General features: G+C 58.4%; 2 protein-coding genes across 4 annotated transcripts in view; one reads left to right on the plus strand and one right to left on the minus strand.

Annotated features, from left to right (window-relative positions):
- The window catches only part of PTK2B (protein tyrosine kinase 2 beta), a 109,167-nt gene extending 103,077 nt beyond the window's left edge, over positions 1–6,090 (plus strand). For both annotated transcript variants that reach the window (XM_012775366.2, XM_012775371.3), the window contains 7 exons: positions 1,094–1,240; positions 1,389–1,424; positions 1,794–1,818; positions 3,418–3,464; positions 4,058–4,195; positions 4,428–4,508; positions 5,536–6,090. In XM_012775366.2, coding sequence (XP_012630820.2) covers positions 1,094–1,240; positions 1,389–1,424; positions 1,794–1,818; positions 3,418–3,464; positions 4,058–4,195; positions 4,428–4,508; positions 5,536–5,751 — 690 coding nt within the window. In that variant the 3' untranslated portion in view covers positions 5,752–6,090. The remainder of the gene's footprint in view (positions 1–1,093; positions 1,241–1,388; positions 1,425–1,793; positions 1,819–3,417; positions 3,465–4,057; positions 4,196–4,427; positions 4,509–5,535) is intronic.
- An 803-nt stretch (positions 6,091–6,893) lies between these two features.
- On the minus strand, positions 6,894–17,120 carry CHRNA2 (cholinergic receptor nicotinic alpha 2 subunit). Of its 2 annotated transcripts, none has more exons than XM_020282673.2 (6): positions 17,048–17,120; positions 15,912–16,087; positions 15,453–15,497; positions 14,816–14,925; positions 9,971–10,988; positions 6,894–8,824 (listed from the first exon to the last, which is right to left on the minus strand). In XM_020282673.2, exons 1-6 carry the CDS (start codon positions 17,118–17,120, stop codon positions 8,699–8,701), a joined length of 1,548 nt encoding a protein of 515 aa, XP_020138262.2. In that variant the 3' UTR covers positions 6,894–8,698. The 2 variants fall into 2 exon arrangements, with proteins under 2 accessions (XP_020138262.2, XP_020138261.2); XM_020282672.2 differs by having other exon boundaries at positions 15,867–16,087.
- Positions 17,121–18,144: the final 1,024 nt, after the last annotated feature.

Genomic DNA, 18,144 nt, shown 5'->3' on the forward strand with positions numbered 1-18,144 from the left:
ATCGCCCATGCCCCACTCCCCCCTCCCACCTGCCTGACACTCGATAAATGTTATTCCTATGTGTCCACTTAAGTGTTGATCTGTTAATACCAATTTGCTGGTGAGTACACGTGGTGCTGGTTTTTCCATTCTTGAGATACATCACTTAGTAGAATGGGTTCCAGCTGTATCCAGGAAAATACAAGAGGTGCTATATCACCATTGTTTCTCTTTTCTTTTTCTTTTTTGAGACAGAATCTCACTTTGTTGCCCAGGCTAGAGTGAGTGCCGTGGCGTCAGCCTAGCTCACAGCAACCTCCCACTCCTGGGCTCAAGCAATCCTCCTGCCTCAGCCTCCCAAGTAGCTGGGACTACAGGAGTGCGCCACCATGGCTGGCTAATTTGTTCTATATATATATATTAGTTAGCCAATTAATTTCTTTCTATTTATAGTAGAGACGGGATCTCGCTCTTGCTCAGGCTGATTTTGAACTCCTGACCTTGAGCAATCCTCCCACCTCGCCCTCCCAGAGTGCTAGGATTACAGGTGTGAGCCACCGCGACCGGCCACCATTGTTTCTTAAAGCTGAATAGTACTCCATGGCATACATATACCACATTTTATTAATCCACTCATGTACTGATGGGCACCTGGGTTGTTTCCACACCTTTGCGACTGTGAACTGTGCTGCTGTAAACATTCGAGTGCAGGTGTCCCATTTGTAGAGTGTCATTTGATCTTTTGGGTAGACATTTCTAAATCTATTATTAAATGACAGCAACCGTCACAAATGCCAACTGACGAAACAATGTTAGGGCAGTCGCTAGAGGATAAAACGTCATTGACAGATCAGTGATCGTCTGCATGCCGTGCATGTTAAACAGCGCGTCCTCGGGTTTGGCGTCTCAGGGCAACACAGGCACGCGCTCGAGGCTGGCGCCAGGTAACCGCTGTCTGCACACACGGCTGGGGCTCTAGGAGCAAACTTGCAAGAAAAAAGCAGCTGGCGAGGCCGAGACTTGCAACTCCCTCGGGGCTCTTCAGAGGTCTGTCCCTCCTCGGAGTCCGAGGGCGGGGCTCACTGCGTCCTCTCTTTGCCCCGCCGTGCTCCAGGAGGAGGACTTCATCCGGCCCAGCAGCCGAGAGGAGGCCCAGCAGCTGTGGGAGGCCGAGAAGGTCAAGATGCGGCAGATCCTGGACAAGCAGCAGAAGCAGATGGTGCTGGATTACCAGTGGCTGCGGGAGGAGGAGAAGTCCCTGGTGAGCGAGCGCCGGCCCGGGGTGGGGTCTCCGTGTCCTGCGTCCCCCCGAGTCCCCTTCCATACCCCCGGCTAGCCCGAGCGGATTCGTTCCTGGTACTTTCGGTTCTGGAACCCTAAGTCCCTTGCTTTGGTCTCCTTCTCTGCAGGACCCCATGGTTTACATGAACGACAAGTCCCCGCTGGTAAGTCAGCAGGAGAGAAGACCCTGCACCTCAGGACCCCCGACTCCCCCATCCCGGGCCTGCCCAGCTCCCCCTCGGCTGCCCACCCCACCCCCATCCCTGTCCTGGGAGGTGTCTCTTCCCCACGTGCCAGCCTCCACGCAGCTCTTCTCCGAGCTCGTGTGTGACCCGCGCCCTTAGCACTGCTGTGGCCTTCCTCGGGGCCCCTCTGCCTCCCAGAAAGGTCCTTCTGGTCAGGAGCTCCCAGGCACCCCCTCCAACGGCCCTAATCTCTAACCACAGTGGAGGAGCTGGGGACAGATGAAGGGGGGAGGGGGTTGTCCCCAGAGCAGTGTGAGTGACAGATTCTCTTTCCTCCCTTCCTTCCAGACCCCGGAGAAGGAGGCCGGCTACAGTAAGTGCTCCTGCCTCCCTTTGGGGGGTTTCTGCTTGGCTTCTTGGGCGGGGCCGCTGCCCTCGCTCATTGCCCAGTGCCGGGGACAACCGCGTCTCTGCGACTCTAGGAAGCACCTGCCTCGCTTTAACTGGGAGAGTGCAGGGAGGGCCGGCTTTGGGGCGCAGAGCCACCACGCTGCTCTGCCACCTACATCCCTCACCCCCTGCCTGGCACCTTCCTCGTCCCTCTCTCAGTCCCTTCTCAGGTCACCTCCCCCCTGCATTTGTCCCCAGGAGCTGGGGCTTCTCTCCTTTCTCTTTCCGCTCACTCTGTCGGAGGCTCCTTGGGGAGGAAAACGAAGTAGCTCCACCCGCCTCTCCTGCTTCACATTCATCTTCTCTAGCCGAGGGATGGAAGAGAGAAAGCGGGAGGGGAAGCCAGGCCCTCCGGGTCTCCAAAGCCTCTGCAGAAGGCAGGGAGGGAAGAGCCAGCGGGGAGCCCGGCAGCTGCGTCCTAGAGGGGCGGGGCTGATGGTGGTGATGACAACAGTCACAGAGAACTTAACCCAAGTCAGGCACAGGCCTGGCACAAAGAGGCACAGGATGGTTGAGTAACTTGCCCAAAGTCACACAGCTAATAATTAGGAAAGCTCAAAGATTTGAACACATGCATTCTGGCTCCAGGGTCCCTCCTGAGCTAGTCTTATTTTACAAATGAAAATTAAGGACCAGGCGCGGTGGCTCACGCCTGTCATTGTAGCACTCTGGGAGGCCGAGGCGGGCCGATTGCTTGAGGTCAGGAGTTTGAAACCAGCCTGAGCAAGAGTGAGACCCCGTCTCTACTATAAATAGAAAAAAATTAATTGGCCAACTAATATATATAGAAAAAATTAGCCGGCCATGGTGGCATGTGCCTGTAGTCCCAGCTACTTGGGAGGCTGAGGCAGGAGGATCGCTTGAGCCCAGGAGTTTGAGGTTGCTATGAGCTAGGCTGACGCCACGGCACTCACTCTAGCCTGGACAACAAAGTGAGACTCTGTCTCAAAAAGAAAAAAAAGAAAATTAAGGCCCAGGGTGTGTACCTGAGCGGCCCCAGGTGGCGGAGCTAGAGGCAAGAGTAGAACCAGGTGTTCTGAACCAGGTGTTTCACGCCGCGCTCACTCCGCAGAGGAAAAGCTGGGCTCCGCTGCTATCCTGCTTCCTCAGCCCCAAATGCTAAGGCAAAGCGTTAGAGAATCCTCACAAACCTGCCCCAGGCCCCAGACACCTGCCACCTCCCACGTGAGGCTTCTCCCCCAGGGACCACAGGGCCACAGTGTGTGCTGGTTCCTGCGCCCGGCACCCACCGGGGAGCAAGCACGAGCCGGGGCAGGACGCCCACTGCCAGCTCCAGCTCGGCTATGGCTCTGGTTTTTTCTTTCTATAAATGGGACGGCAGTGCGTGTCCCTGGTTACTGGAAAACCAGGGAGAGCAGAAGGTCATTTTCCCTGCCATCCTGGACTTTGGGGTTCACGTCCCTGGGCTCTCCTGGTGGCAGGGGAGAGAGGTTCAGCAGGCACAAAGGGAAGGGTCGGGGTGCTGAGAGCCGCCCCCCACTCACCATGCTTTTCCTTGCAGTGGAGTTCACGGGGCCCCCACAGAAGCCACCGCGGCTGGGCGCGCAGGTACGTGCTGGCTCTGCTGAAGCTGATGAGACCATGGATTGTGGAAACGTCACAGTCGCTCAGATGGAGTCTAGTCCCGGATCCTCATTATATAGAGGAGGCCCAGAGAGGGGAGGCAACTTGCCTAAGGCCACACAGCTCATTCACGAACACCCAAGGGGAACCAGCCTCCTGTCCTCTGGGGCCCCTCCCCAACCTGGAAGACAGCTCACCAGTCCAGCCCTGGAGTGGGGGACCCCTTCCTTCTGGAGCCTCTCCCCTTGGCTCCCAGCACCCTGCTGTCCTCACAGCAGCCCTGGGGTGGGACGGTGGTTCTCGTCCTGGGCTGTCCGTTATAATCACCTGAGGAGCTTTGAGACTACCTGCCCCCCGTGCCCAGGTGATGGGTCAGTTGGTCTGGCGTGAGGCCGCCACTAGTATTTCGCTAAAGACTCCCCAGCTGGAAAACCACTGCCCTGGACGTGGAAGGGAGGGGGCACCCCTGGGACAGAGAAGAGTCCTTTCAATCGGGCTGGTGGCTGTGTTGGCACCGGTCACACCTGCCCATGAAGAGTGGCAATGTCCCCCGACTCACCTCGACCCCCTCCCCCCAGTCCATCCAGCCCACGGCCAACCTGGACCGGACCGACGACCAGGTGTACCTCAACGTCATGGAGCTGGTGCGGGCCGTGCTGGACCTCAAGAACGAGCTCTGCCAGCTGCCGCCCGAGGGCTACGTCGTGGTGGTGAAGGTGGGAGCCGGGCTGGGGCAGGGGAGGCGGACGCTGCTCCCCGCAGCCCCGGAAGGGACGAGGCCTCGATTCCTTGCCGGCCAGCCCGGCAGACCCCCTTGGAGCAGGGTGGCCCAGGGGAATCCAGTCCCAGGGCGGGAGGCACCGCTCAAAAGCGCTCTCCCCGAGGGAAGTGTGGCTTTCTCCCAAAGCAAGAGGTGACAAGAGCCACCCTGCCCCCTTCTCTCCCCAGAACGTGGGGCTGACCCTGCGGAAGCTCATCGGGAGCGTGGATGACCTCCTGCCCTCCTTGCCATCGTCTTCACGGACAGAGGTGAGTGTCCTTGTCCCAGCCGGTGCCGAAATCTGCCCCCTTTCTCCTGCGCCTCCACCTGTCCCTAGGTGTGCTTCCCTCCAGAGGCGCATGAGCCTGGCTGCCTCGCTTCTGCCCTCTGAGTCCCCGGCGGGGCTTCCGCACAGCACATCTGATCACACTCACTAGACTACAGTGCAGTGTGAACATTTAACTTTATATGCACTGGGACGCCAAAAGGTCACGTGACTCACTTTATTGCACTATTCACTTTACTGAGGTGGTCTGGAACCGAATCCACAATCTTGCCAGGGTATGCCTGCACTCAGCACTGTGCTAGCGCTGGGGATATAGTGGCAAACAAGCAGTCCCTGATCTCTTTTTTTTTTTTTTTTTTTTTGAGACAGAGTCTCGCTTTGTTGCCCAGGCTAGAGTGAGTGCCGTGGCGTCAGCCTAGCTCACAGCAACCTCAATCTCCTGGGCTTAAGTGATCCTTCTGCCTCAGCCTCCCGAGTAGCTGGGACTACAGGCATGTGCCACCATGCCCGGCTAATTTTTTCTATATATTTTAGTTGGTCAATTAATTTCTTTCTATTTTTTAGTAGAGACGGGGTCTCGCTCTTGCTCAGGCTGATTTTGAACTCCTGACCTTGAGTGATCCACCCGCCTCGGCCTCCCAGAGTACTAGGATTACAGGCGTGAGCCACCGCGCCCGGCCTTGATCTCTTGATTTGATGGTAGACTGCCACCTTTACCTCTGACGGTGCACTCCAGTGCTGGCCAGTGCGTGGGGACGCCGCCACAAAGGGACAGTCTGTCCCGCTGGCCCAGGCTGTCTGGGGCTGGGGTGCCGGTGATTTCGGTCCTTGCAGACCCAGCTCCAGCCCGCCGGCGGCATTGGATTCAGCCCAGGCCTAGGGCTGATTTGCCCCCAGGGAACTTCCCTTGGCCTCAGCCCACACGCAGGTGGACACCCCCGTGGCTGCCCCATCCTCCAGGCAGACTCGTGGCCCCTCAGCACCCCCTCCCCTGTATGCTCTTCCTACAGATCGAGGGGACCCAGAAACTGCTCAACAAAGACCTGGCGGAGCTCATCAACAAGATGCGGCTGGCGCAGCAGAACGCGGTGACCTCCCTGAGCGAGGAGTGCAAGCGGCAGATGCTCACGGCCTCCCACACCCTGGCTGTGGATGCCAAGAACCTGCTCGATGCTGTGGACCAGGCCAAGGTTCTGGCCAACCTGGCGCACCCGCCTGCAGAGTGACCGAGCACGGGGCTGCCTGCCCGCGTCTTCCACCCCCGCCTGTCGTGTACCCTCCCTGCCTCGCCTTCGGCCATGCGGGCCTCCTCGGGGGCAAGGCCTGGCCTCTCTGCACGACCCCTCCCCCGCCCCGCCCCAGACCAAGCTGCCCAGGCTGCAGCTGGATAGAGGGGACCTTGAGCTGTGGACACGGGGTGGGGTGACAGAGATGGCTCGGGGGGGACACTGCTGCGGCCCGGCCAGCCCTCCCATCCCGGCCCGGCCCGGCCCATGCTGGGCGCTCGTGGTGGTTGGGGGCTGGGGGGGTCACGTGGTGCCCCCAGCGGCCGAGATGGCTTTCACATGGACACGGCCGGCCGCTCCTCCTCAGCAGAGGTCAGAGGTCCCCTGATGCACAGAGGGGCCGGAGGGGCTTTATTTGTGGGGCCAGGGGGCCGGTGAGATGAGGGCAGAGCCTGGCGTTCTTGTACAGTGTATAGCGGAATTTATTTAATGTGAGTTTGGCGTGGACTGACAGCGCATGCCCTGCTGCGGGAACTGAACGCGGTTGGGAACGCGCTAGCCGGGAGCGTGGGCACAGCGCAGGACCCAGTGTCGGGAAAGACGGGAGAGACGCCTCCAAGTCTGGGCCTGGGCCGAGCCCGCTCTCTCCTGCCCTCTCTCCTCCTCCCGTTTCTTCCCTTCCTCCTTTTCTCCTCTCTTTTCTTACGCCTCCTTCTCCCACCTGCCCCTTTTCTCACGTGTTTGTGTCGAACACTCTTACCTTCTTTCTATTTGACTTGTGGCTGAATTAAAATCGTTCCCATTTGCTTTGTGGTTCGTTTGTTTTGTTGATTTGCTCGGCCCCATGGGGGACAATGGTGGCAGCCGCTGTGCTCCGGCAGACCAAGGGCTGACCAGCTCTGGGCCCCAGCCCAGGAGGGGTGTGCAGGGACCCGCAGTGTTTCAGGTGTATGGCCCTTTTGCCCTTGCGTGGGCAGTGGTGGCACCTGACCCCAGGGCAACTTCCCCAGGGACCCAGGGTGGTCCCCTCCATGGTCACATGAGGAATGGCACGTGTCACTCCTCTCCCGGCTGGCCCGATGCAACCCAGGCTCTGGAGGGGCTTGGGTGATGTTGACGATGCCAATGAGCAGCGGACTCACCTGCGTCTCATCTCTTTACTCACATGCACGACAGGCAGGAGGCGTGAGTGACACGCGTGCACGTCACTGCACGGGGAGGGCAGGTCTGGGAGCCTGGGCCAGGGAGCCCAGAGGGGAGGGGAGGGGAGGGGAGGGCCGGGGCTGCGTGCACACAAGCCAGCACGAGCCAGAAGCCAGAATGGGCCCTGCGTGGAGCATCTTGGGAGAGAAATGAGGAGCGGGGCCTGGGCCAGGTGTCACGGGCAGGCAGGCTTCCCGGCCTGTCAGGGAGCAGGGTGCAGGGCATGGGCAGGAGGGGACCCCAAAGACCGAAAGGAAACCAGGAGCTTGCCCTGCCCGGTTTCCTGCCCGAAGCCCCCACACTGTCTGCGGACCCCTGTGCCCACGTCTGCTCGCTGCTGACATCCCGCCCACGGGGGCTGGACGGAGCTCAGGAGAGCCCCCAGGCCGACCCCCATTCCCCGATCCTGGGAACAGCAGCTGGCCCTGGAGTGTTAGTCCAAGGTGTGAGAACAGGCCGCCCTGAAGGGTTCAGAGCAGGTCGGACACATCTCAGGCCTCTGGCAAGGACAGGATGGGGGGACAGGCTGGGAAGGGCGCAGTCCTGCAGCTTTGCCATCTACACAGTGGTCTTAGGGTCCAAAGTGACCCAGTTCACGCCCCTCAACCACGCAGAACAAACATCCTGAGTGCTGGACGCCACTGCCCGGCGCCGTGCCGCGTGCTGGACACCAGGACAAACGCAAGGCAGGGGCCCTGGCCTTGAGGAGTTCAGACTCAAAGGGACCGGAGCAAAGGTCTTGAACTCCCATGTGAGGCGTGCTGATGGAGCAGGGACCAGGACCAGGGGGTCTGGGAGGGAGGGCAGGCTGGACACGCCGCCTGTTGGAGCTGAGTCAGGAGCGGCTCAGGATGGTGCGTCTAGTTTGCCCGCTGCCTGTTCAAGGACAGTGATCTGCGGGCAGTGGCACTCAGCTCCCCCAAACCTCCTGGGGGCCTGGCTGGTGCTCAGCCCTTCTGCAGCAAGGAAAGGGAGGGCAGACATCAGGAGAAGCCGGTTGGGGCAGTTGGAGAGGGCCAAAAGCGCTTCCAGGTGGGTGGAATGGCCCAGCCACCTGCACCCATCCATCCTTCCCGCCTCCACCGGGAGGGCCACATGCAGGCCCTGCCTTTCCGGAAGAGTCTGTCATCTTCCTGCAGTTCCTGACAGCTCAGAACCCTGCAGGCTCAGACAGACTCTGCACTTCGCGCTCAGCCTGACTTAGAGAGACCCCAACCCGCCTCTCCAGCCTCCTCCTGCTGCTCCCCAAAACAGAGCCCCGTCCCTGGCACTGGGGCTCATTCCCGAACCCAAAATGCCGTTCAGAGCCCTTGCACCCCGGACACCCTCCCTGCTTCCCCACAGGTCCCTCCTGTGAGGTCCGAGTCCCCTTTGTCTCCAGCTGGCTCTGCCCCCTGGGGACTCCTGCCTGGCCCCGCAGGGTAGGGCTGTGCTGCTCTTCCAGGACAATCTGGTCCTGCCCCACGTTGTTGTCACCGCATCCTAACCTTCTGCGAGCGCCTCCCTCCCCCAGCTCCCCGGCACCCGAACAGGGCTCTGCACCCAGCAGCGTCTCGGCACTCGGTGCAGTGATGTCAGGGGGTGTTCCAGAAGTGCCCGGTGACTGGAGGTGCGGGGACTCCGTGCAGAGGCACCTGCGGGCAGACGGCATCCACCCCGGACGCTGCTCTAGAGGCAGCCGCAGTTAAGGGTGGTCAGAAGGTGGCCAGCGGGGCCACCTGGGAGTAACGGAGAGGAGAGAGGGTCAGATCATTCCCGCCAGGAACGGGGGGAGGAAGAGGCCGACGGTGCCCAGGAAGCAGACGACGATGAACAGCCAGAGGAAAACCCTGTCGATGACCATGGCCACGCACTTCCAGTCCTCCTTCACCTGCAGGCGGAAACCGGCTCTCAGTGACGGGGCTGCGCCTCGTGGAGGGGCAGTGTCCCCTGTGCAAAGCCCCTGCAACGATGACCACAGGGGACCTGGGCAGCGAAGGTGAGTGCAGGTGGGAGTGGAGGGGACAGACAAGGTGGCCTCCAGGCTCAGACAACTCCCTGGTGACTCCTGTCCCACCCCAGCCCCTCCACACGGCCCAGAGCCTCTTGCTCAGAGCCTCTTGCCCCTCCACACGGCCCACCTGCTCTCAGGTTGCAGGTAAAGGGACACCAGGGGGCACAGGAGGTGGCAGAACCAGCTAGGGATTTCAGTGCAGCATCAGTTTAAATGCAGCAGTTACGAAATGCTGCAGACTTTGCTGTCCCCAAGTTGCCAGCCCACTCACCTGCTGGACGTGGAGAGGAGGGGGCAAGTGAAGGTGGGCATGACCCAGGGCGGGTTGGGGAAGGGTGGGGCTTTGTGACCTTGGGCTCGGCAGCCCAGGCAGGGGGAGTCTGGGCTCCACATGCTCCTGGGTTAGATAATGGTTAATTTTCTTATCTACTTAGTGTAACAACCTCCTGGCCTTTTATCCTTGCTGGGCTGATAAGAGCTTTGTGAAGGGGCAGTGGCCTGCTCACCTGATCATGCTGGACCCTACACATACACACCCCTCCCCCCGTAGAACTGAGAATCTACAGGGTTTGTGGGTGAACAGTGGAGTCTGCAAAATGCCCAGGGCCCATGAACAAGGAGGAGGAGGAGGAGGAAGAGGAGACCATGCAGGGTGAAGGAGGAAGGCTGGGCTCATTTGCTGGGCCTCTCTTGAAATAATCCCCCCACCACCAGGGCAACAGTGACAGCTGGTGGCCTGTGGGAGGCACAGGGTTCAGCCAGTGCTGTCCTCCCTCTCTGGCTCGTGGGCTCCCAGTTAGGCCAAGCTGGGCACACTTGACCCTGTGGCATGGCACCTGCCCCTGCCAATAAATGTCCCAAGAGCTGCCACTGGACATTCCCTCTCACCAGTTAGTCTAGGCTCCTAAGGGCCACGAGGGGTCCTCAGGGAAGGGCTGGCCTGAGCTCACACCGGGAGAGAGGAGGTCCCCTGCAAGGCAGTCAGAGTCACCCAGCCTGTCCCCTCGCCCAGCCCCCACGCACCGAAGAGTCAGCATCCTCAGACCGCAGGTGGTCGGCGATGTAGTGCACGCCTTCCAGCGCCTTCTGCATGCGAGGCGACAGCAGGATCTCGCTCTCCTGCACGGGAGCCTCGGCCTGGGGCCCCGAGGCCCCCGGGTGCAGGCCGCCGTGGCTGCGGCGGGCCCTGGCGGGGGGCGCGGAGCAGCCGGCACGAGCCCATCTGTCCTCCGCCACCGCCAGCGCCCCCCTGTCCTCGGCGTCCACGTTGGTCTCCAGCCAGCGGTAGGAGGGGCCAGGCCTCGGGCCCGGGGGGTCGCGGAGCGCCAAGGGCGTTGGCGGGGGCCGAGCCATCAGGAGCCAGCGGGGCACGCAGCCCAGCAGGGCCCCCCGCACCCAGCGGGGCATGGTGTGGGTGCTGGGCGAGCGGTGGTGCACGTTGAGCACGAAGACGGTCACCACGATGGACAGGGTGACGAAGATCATGGTGAAGAGCAGGTACTCGCCGATGAGCGGGATGACCAGCGAGGTGGACGGGATGATCTCGGTGATGAGCAGCAGGAAGACGGTGAGCGACAGCAGCACGGAGATGCACAGCGTGACCTTCTCGCCGCAGTCGGACGGCAGGTAGAAGACCAGCACTGTGAGGCAGGAGATGAGCAGGCAGGGGATGATGAGGTTCACCGTGTAGAACAGCGGCAGCCGCCGGATGACGAAGGTGTAGGTGACGTCGGGGTAGATCTCGGCGCAGCAGTCGTACTTCTTGGAGTTGTAGGTGCCCGTGGCGTTGACGATGGCCCACTCCCCGCTCTCCCAGTAGTCCTTCAGGTCCACCGACTGCCCCATCTGCTCCAGGTCGATCTTGGCCTTGTCGTAGGTCCAGGAGCCGAACTTCATCTTGCAGCTCTGCTGGTCGAAGGGGAAGAAGGTGACGTCGATGCTGCAGGAGCTCTTGTAGATGGCCGGGGGCACCCAGTGCACGGTGCCCGTGGAGAAGAGGTGGGCCTTGGTCATGTGGGTCACCGCAAACTCCCCATCTGCACTGGGGAGAGGAGAGGACCTGGGTGCCCCGCACACCCCTGCCCGAGCCAGGCTGCTCACGGCCGGCAGCAGGACGGAGGCAGACCTGGCCGGCTGTCGGGTTCACGCACACGTGTGAGTCTCTCCCAGCACACACATGTTTATAGCCTCCCAAGCCACCTTCCAACTACCATCGTTTTCATTACAAAAGTAGGAATTGTCAAGAATAAAGTGCTGGCCGGGTGCGGTGGCTCACGCCTGTAATCCTAGCTCTCTGGGAGACCAAGGCGGGTGGATTGCTCCAGGTCAGGAGTTCGAAACCAGCCTGAGCAAGAGCGAGACCCCGTCTCTACTATAAATAGAAAGAAATTAATTGGCCAACTAATATATATAGAAAAAAATTAGCCGGGCATGGTGGCGCACGCCTGTAGTCCCAGCTACTCGGGAGGCTGAGGCAGGAGGATCGCTTGAGCCCAGGAGTTTGAGGTTGCTGTGAGCTAGGCTGACTCCACAGCACTCACTCTAGCCTGGGCAATGGAGTGAGACTCTGTCTCAAAAAAAATAAATAAATAAAAAGAATAAAGTGCTGAGAATGTTTAAGATAACCACTACTAACATTTTTGATGTTGTATATATCATGTGAAACTATTATATGTATGATCTATATGATGGTCATATACATACATATTTGTGCTCATGGGGTTTATAGAGTTTGCCTTTTCTTGCTCATTTAATTTTGTTTGTTTGTTTTTTTGAGTCAGAGTCTCACTCTGTTGCCCGGGCTAGAGTGCCGTGGCGTCAGCCTAGCTCACAGCAACCTCAAACTCCTGGGCTCAAGCAATCCTCCTGCCCCAGCCTCCTGAGTAGTGGGACTATAGGCATGTGCCACCATGCCCGGCTAATTTTTTCTATATATTTTTAGTTGGCCAATTAATTCTTTCTATTTTTAGTAGAGACAGGGTCTCGCTCTTGCTCAGGCTGGTTTCGAACTCCTGACCTTGAGCGATCCACCTGCCTCAGCCTCCCAGAGTGCTAGGATTACAGGCATGAGTCACTGCACCCGGCCTAATATTTTAAAGTGATTCTTGGTGATTACGTGTTTTTTTCTGTATCGGATGGCAAGTCGGCCCCTCAAGTGGGGGTTCATGTCCTTTGCACCTGGGACCTTTCACTCCCTGCTCAGAAGGGACCTAAGGTCTTTGCTGGTGAAGATACTTCCCGAATCCACCCATGTGACATGCATTTTGGAGACAGCCTTGCCCGGCAGGGCCTCTATCAGAGCCAGAAGAGGAACGTGAGACAAGATCGCTGCCCTTAAGGGATCGGGAAGAGATGAGACACAGCCAAGCCACTGCGGCTCAGGAGGCAGCTTGGCAGCAGCACGGTGAGGGTGGGCGGAGGGCGCCCCAGACCCACTGGGTGAGTCGGAGGAGGGGTGGTCACGGTGAAGGCGGCCGTCTGCACAGGGCCCCGACCCACGGTAGGGTTGGGCGGACAGACAGGTGGAGAGTGAACCAGCACAGGGCCCCGGGGGAGCAAGGAACAGGCGGGAAGGGCAAAACTCACAGGGTGCACCGGGAGAGGGAGCACTGTGGGACCAGGCGTCCAAGGATCCACAAGGACTCTGGGGATACTGGAACCATGGTGACCCGTCAGTCAACCCTAAGCTCCAGGGAACCCAAAGAATACATGGGAAGAGAGACTTTTTTCCATGGAGTAGTTTCAGGGTAGACATATAGGCAGGCTGCAAACAGCTACTTTGAAAGAGAGTAATAAATTGCTTATGTGCAAAAGTTTAAATTAAAAAAAAAAAGGTGGGGGGGCACTTTGATTATTACACATAGTCACCACTAGATGGCAGCGTGCGCCCACCTGGAGGACGGAGCACCTTCCCGCTAACCTGGCCTGCGAGTCTGCTCTGAGGGGCTCCTTCTTTAAATGTCCACAGAGTTTGGTTCGGACTTTTGAACTGTCGAAAGAGTTTCTTGTAATGATCAAGGAACACCGATCGAAGCCTTATTGGCAGTCCTACGACTCCAAGTCCTACCTGCTGTGGGACTTTGCTCCTGCCCTCTGCCAGAGACACAGGAAGCAGAACCTAGACGGACCCTGGGTGCCACCTCCAGGGCACAGGGACATCATGGGGTGGGGGGTCCGGGAGCCCCTCGTTAGCCGCAATCACTGGACACCTGCAGTGGGAGACCTGCCAGGTAACCCCGTGGGGAAACGTGCTCACCAAGGTGGCCTAGGCGTGGTGGACCTAGACAGTGTAAGGAGCCACCTGTCCTATCTGGGGGTGCTGAATCCAGATGTGGGACTCTTTCCCCTTTATTTCATTGTTTAAAAATAGCATTTCCAGGCCGGGCGCTGTGGCTCACGCCTGTAATCCTAGCTCTTGGGAGGCCGAGGCGGGCGGATTGCTCAAGGTCAGGAGTTCAAAACCAGCCTGAGCAAGAGCGAGACCCTGTCTCTACTATAAATAGAAAGAAATTAATTGGCCAACTGATATATATATAAAAAAATTAGCCGGGCATGGTGGCGCATGCCTGTAGTCCCAGCTACTCGGGAGGCTGAGGCAGGAGGATTGCTTGAGCCCAGGAGTTTGAGGTTGCTGTGAGCTAGGCTGACGCCACGGCACTCACTCTAGCCTGGACAAGAAAGGGAGACTCTGTCTCAAAAAAAAAAAAAAAAAAAATAGCATTTCCAAAGCAGGGTCAAATGAATTGGGGAATGCGGGGCTGGATGGAGTTTTTTGCTGCAGAACTTCTAACAACATCTAAAATGCTATTGTGCTCTGCCGTTTTCCAAAGTACTGGGGCGGGAGTAGCGACAGACAATGTTACCCGAAATTATCTGACTGCAGAACCCTTCTTCATACCTACTCATATCTTGAGGAAGTGGGGCTCCTTAGAGCCTTTAGAAAACATTTTTAGGTGAACATGACACCAAACACCTTTTAATTTGAACTGCTTGACCTCTAAAGGAAAGATTATCTGATATCAAACACGCAAATGAAATGGTAGATTTCTGTTCATTCTATCTAGGTCAGGCTTGGAGGCTCACGCCTGTAATCCCAGCACTTTGGGAGACCAACGTGGGAGGATCATTGATCCTAGGAGTTTCAGACCAGCCTGAGCAACATAGCCAGAGCCCATCTCTAAAATTAAAAAAAAAAAAAAAAAATTAGCCAGACATGGTGACATGCCCCCGTAGTCCCAGCTACTCGGGAGGCTGAGGCAGGAGGACGGCTTGAGCCCAAGAGTTGAAGGCTGCAGTGAGCTATGATGACGCCACTGTACTCTAGCCTAGACAACAGAGCAAGATCCTATTTCACAAATTTAAAAAATGTTATATGTTTATTTTTTTAAATTTAATTCAATTTTTGTCCACTGGGGCTTTCTCTAGGTTCCCCCCACCTTCTATTAGCTTCTAGTCATTATGTTCAAAGGTTGGTCCTTTTGTTCTTGAAGACAACTAACTATAAAATAACAAGATTTAAAAAAAAAAAAAGTGAGTTTGTCCCTTCCAGGGTGTTATCCCAGGATGCGGCTTACCTGTTTGAACCAGGCACCTTCCTTCAACACTCCAGCCCCAAGGCATTGTTTTCTGAGCCAGCATCACATTTTTCAAGGAATGCTCAGATCGGCAAACCTATGTCCCACTAGCACGGTGCCAGGCACCGGTACACAGTGGGCGCTAGTGTGTCTTAGGGTGTGAGTGAGGGAACAAAATCAAAGGAATAGGGGAGGTGGGCGCACACACACCCAGCAGAGCAGTGGAGAGGGACACACCCCAGGTCCATGTACCCGGCCCTCCCAGGGGCCTCCCAGCACCGCCATGGCTTCCTACTTGTTGTAGAGGACGATATCGGGTGTCCAGATCATCTCCGAAGGGACCCGGAGGGACGTGATGTTGCCGAAGTCGGCCGGGTTCCAGCGCAGCTTGTAGTCGTTCCACTCCTGCACATGGGGGGGGCGGGTGTCACTCACCAGTGCCGCCGGGGCAGGGCCTGGGCCAGCCGGGCACCCCCAACCTGGGCCGAGCCGCTGGTTCAGAGCACCTAGAGCTCCCTACCCGGCCCCTCGGGACAGAAGGGACTGCCACGCCAGGACAGGGCTCGGACCTAGTGGCCGACCGTCTCGCTTTGCCCCTCCTTCAGTAGCCAAGGTCCCGGCACACCCAGTGGACTGGACACTCCAGCCTGCGTCTACGCCTCACCCTGCCTCTCCCTGGCTGGATGACCCAGCGGCCACTTCACTCACCTGTAGTGAAGTCACCATCTTTGGTGCGTCTCAGGTTTTCCACACCTCCAGCTAGGGAGAACCTCCTGCCTTCTCAGACCCTGCAGCGGGCTGGCTTTGGGACCGGCCGAGGGGCAACAGTATGGTCAGGTGTGAATTTGGGTCTTGCTGTTCCCTGGCCCCTCCTTAGTGACGGGGCTGCCTGGATTCCGCCCCTCTCCCTCCAGGGCCAGGGGAGGCCTCACCTGCTTCAGCCAGACGTTGGTGGTCATCATCTGGTTCTTCTCGTCCTGGCGGGAGCAGGGAGAGTGAGCACAGTCAGGGGGGTGGACCCGGCCCGGGAAACAGGGAGGAGTGGCAGGGCTGTTCCAGGCCCGCTCGCGGGAAGACCCTCTAACAGGGCATCCTGAGCGCAGCCCGCCGCCACCCCTCCCGACACTGCCACCCTCACTCAGTCTCCAGGGTCACACAGGCAGCGTTGCCGATCACTGCCCCGCTGGGAGGGGCTCCAGGGCTGGGGGTGGGGCCATGGAGCTGGCCCCGCCTCCGAGGCCAATGGGGGGCGGGGCTGAGACCCAGGAAGGAGCCTGGAGAAATAGTGGGGGCGGAGCAGTGTGTGTCTCGGGCTGACTGGGGACGAGGGCGGGGGACAGGCGCACCACGTCGATGAGCTGGGCGATGGACAACCCGAAGCGCACGATCACCACGTCCAAGGTGTTGGGCACCGGGCGCGCCCAGCGGTTGTAGCCGCCAAAGAGGTGCTTGAAGAGGTGGTCCTCGGCGTGGGTGTGGGAGCCTCGCTGCGCTGGCACCAGGGGACCGGGAGAGGACAGGGTGCCTCCGGGCTCCGGGGGATGTGAGCGCTGGGTTTCCTCTCCACCTGCTGTGAAATCAGAGCCACTCAGCCTCACTGGGGCCTCAGTTTGCTCATCTGTAAAATGGGGATGCGAATCCAGAACCTATCTCGGAACGCTGTTGAGGATTAACTAGAATGATGTCTATCCGGGCTTAACACAGTTCAGAGCGCACCGCACAGAGATCAAGAAAGGCGAGTGGGAACAGGTGCTGCAGAGGGGCGAGACACAGGGAAGTGGGGACTCAGACCTAGAGACAAGGTTCAGCCCCGAGGATGGCCGTGATATGGGGGAGACGCCTGGTCTGAGTGAGGGGAGCTGCAGGGAGAAGGGTCCCTTGGGCATCGCAGGAGCCCGGCAGGGGTGAGCAGCACCTGTTTCCCCCACTGTCAGACAGGCCATTGCCGCTAACAGGGAAACCCTCTGCCACTCCCAGCATCTCCTCGATTTTTCTTAAACCACTCGCATTCGCCGCCTCTGACCAGGCTGGCAAAGTGCTGGGAACTTGCTATCTTCCTGGCTGGCTTTCACTGTGATCTGCAAAGAGCTTCGCCACTTCAGGGCTCTGCTGCCTGAGCAAGTCGGGAACTAAGAACTATGGCTCCAAAATCCAGAAAAATGTGTCAGCACCATCTGGGACGGACAGCACAGCAGTGACAATAGCCGCCTTGCATGTGCCCTGCTGTGTCCGCCATGCTAGGGAGACTTTCGTTCGTCCTCACAATAGCCCTGGGAGGTCCACAGCACTATTTGTGTTTTGCAGCTGAGGAACATTGACACTCGGGGACGTTCAAGGTGACACAGCTGCTAATGTCAGAGCTCTGACCGCTCCCACCCCACCCCCCACCCACCTCTCCCAGTAGAACAAGCCACCCGGCTGATGGCTGCTAATGTCCCCTGCAGCTTTGACGGTTGGTTGCAATGAGTCCAAACAGCTTGTGAGCTTACAGGCGTGACATGAGGTCTCCCTGGTGACGCCAACTCACCTGTCGGAGTCAGCAGGAGCCAGCACAGGCCGAGCCTCCTGAGGGACAGGAGCGCAGGACGGGAGGGGCCCATGGCTTCAGAGGACAGGTCCGGCTGCCCCTGGACATCAGAAGGCAGCAGCTCGGGGCTGTGCTGAGAGGAGCCCAGGGGAGGAGGAAGCTCCGAGAGAGTCGGTGGAGGGAGAGCTCGGCTGGCCCTGAAGTTAGGGAGCGACACCGTGTCAGACATTTGCATCCATAATCCAGCTGTTCCCTCTTGCCTTTGTTCATTATCTTTCCACCTCCTCATCCTTTATCGTGGCCAACAATGTGCCAGGCGCTAGGCACAGAGACCTGAGTGAACGAGGTCCTGAGCGGACACAGTATAGAAGAATTAGAAGGAAGGAAAATTCTAGCATCTCATCCACCCATTCACCTGCGATGGGAGGCACGACCTTATTTATTTAGCCTCATTGGTTTCAAAGCCATCCACGAAACTCCAACTCCCCGGAGCATCCTTTCCAGGCTTTTTACAATTCCACACGTCGGGAAGTTCTTCCCTGAGTCTGACTCTAAGGAAGCATCTGTCGAGTCGAGTTGAGCTGAGAGATCCTGGTGTTGCCACCAGAGGCTAAACTTTGTTGACACCCAGGGAAGCTGCAGAGCAGGTGGAGTTCTTCCTCTGCTCCCTGCACTCGTTCAAACTCCTGCCCTCCACGGAGCGCCTGTGTGGTTCCTTCTCTCTCTCATCCTCCCTACCCTGCAGTGCTTAGCATCCCAGGTGTCCCATCCTCTCGTTCACCTGTAAGTCACCACCACCCGCAAGTTTTGTTTGCTTGTTAAAACAAAAAAGAGTTATGGCATTCCGTGGCTGGCGTCTACCATGGCACAGGCAGGAAGAGGCCACTGCTTCCCTTAGATGTTGGGAAACAGGGCTGGGAAGTGCAGAGGGAAGAAGGTTCCAGGCCCCCCGTTGATGTTAACTCCTAAGAACAACATGCACATGCCTCGTTTTCAGGTTTACAGGGCACCTCGGCCTCATTTGGACCTCACGTCACCCCCGGGAGGGAGATAGTATTATCGCTTTTATATAAATTAAAAAAAACTGATGTTCAGAG

Source organism: Microcebus murinus, chromosome 24 (genome assembly GCF_040939455.1).
Source record: "Microcebus murinus isolate Inina chromosome 24, M.murinus_Inina_mat1.0, whole genome shotgun sequence".
Taxonomy (NCBI): Eukaryota; Metazoa; Chordata; class Mammalia; order Primates; family Cheirogaleidae; genus Microcebus; species Microcebus murinus.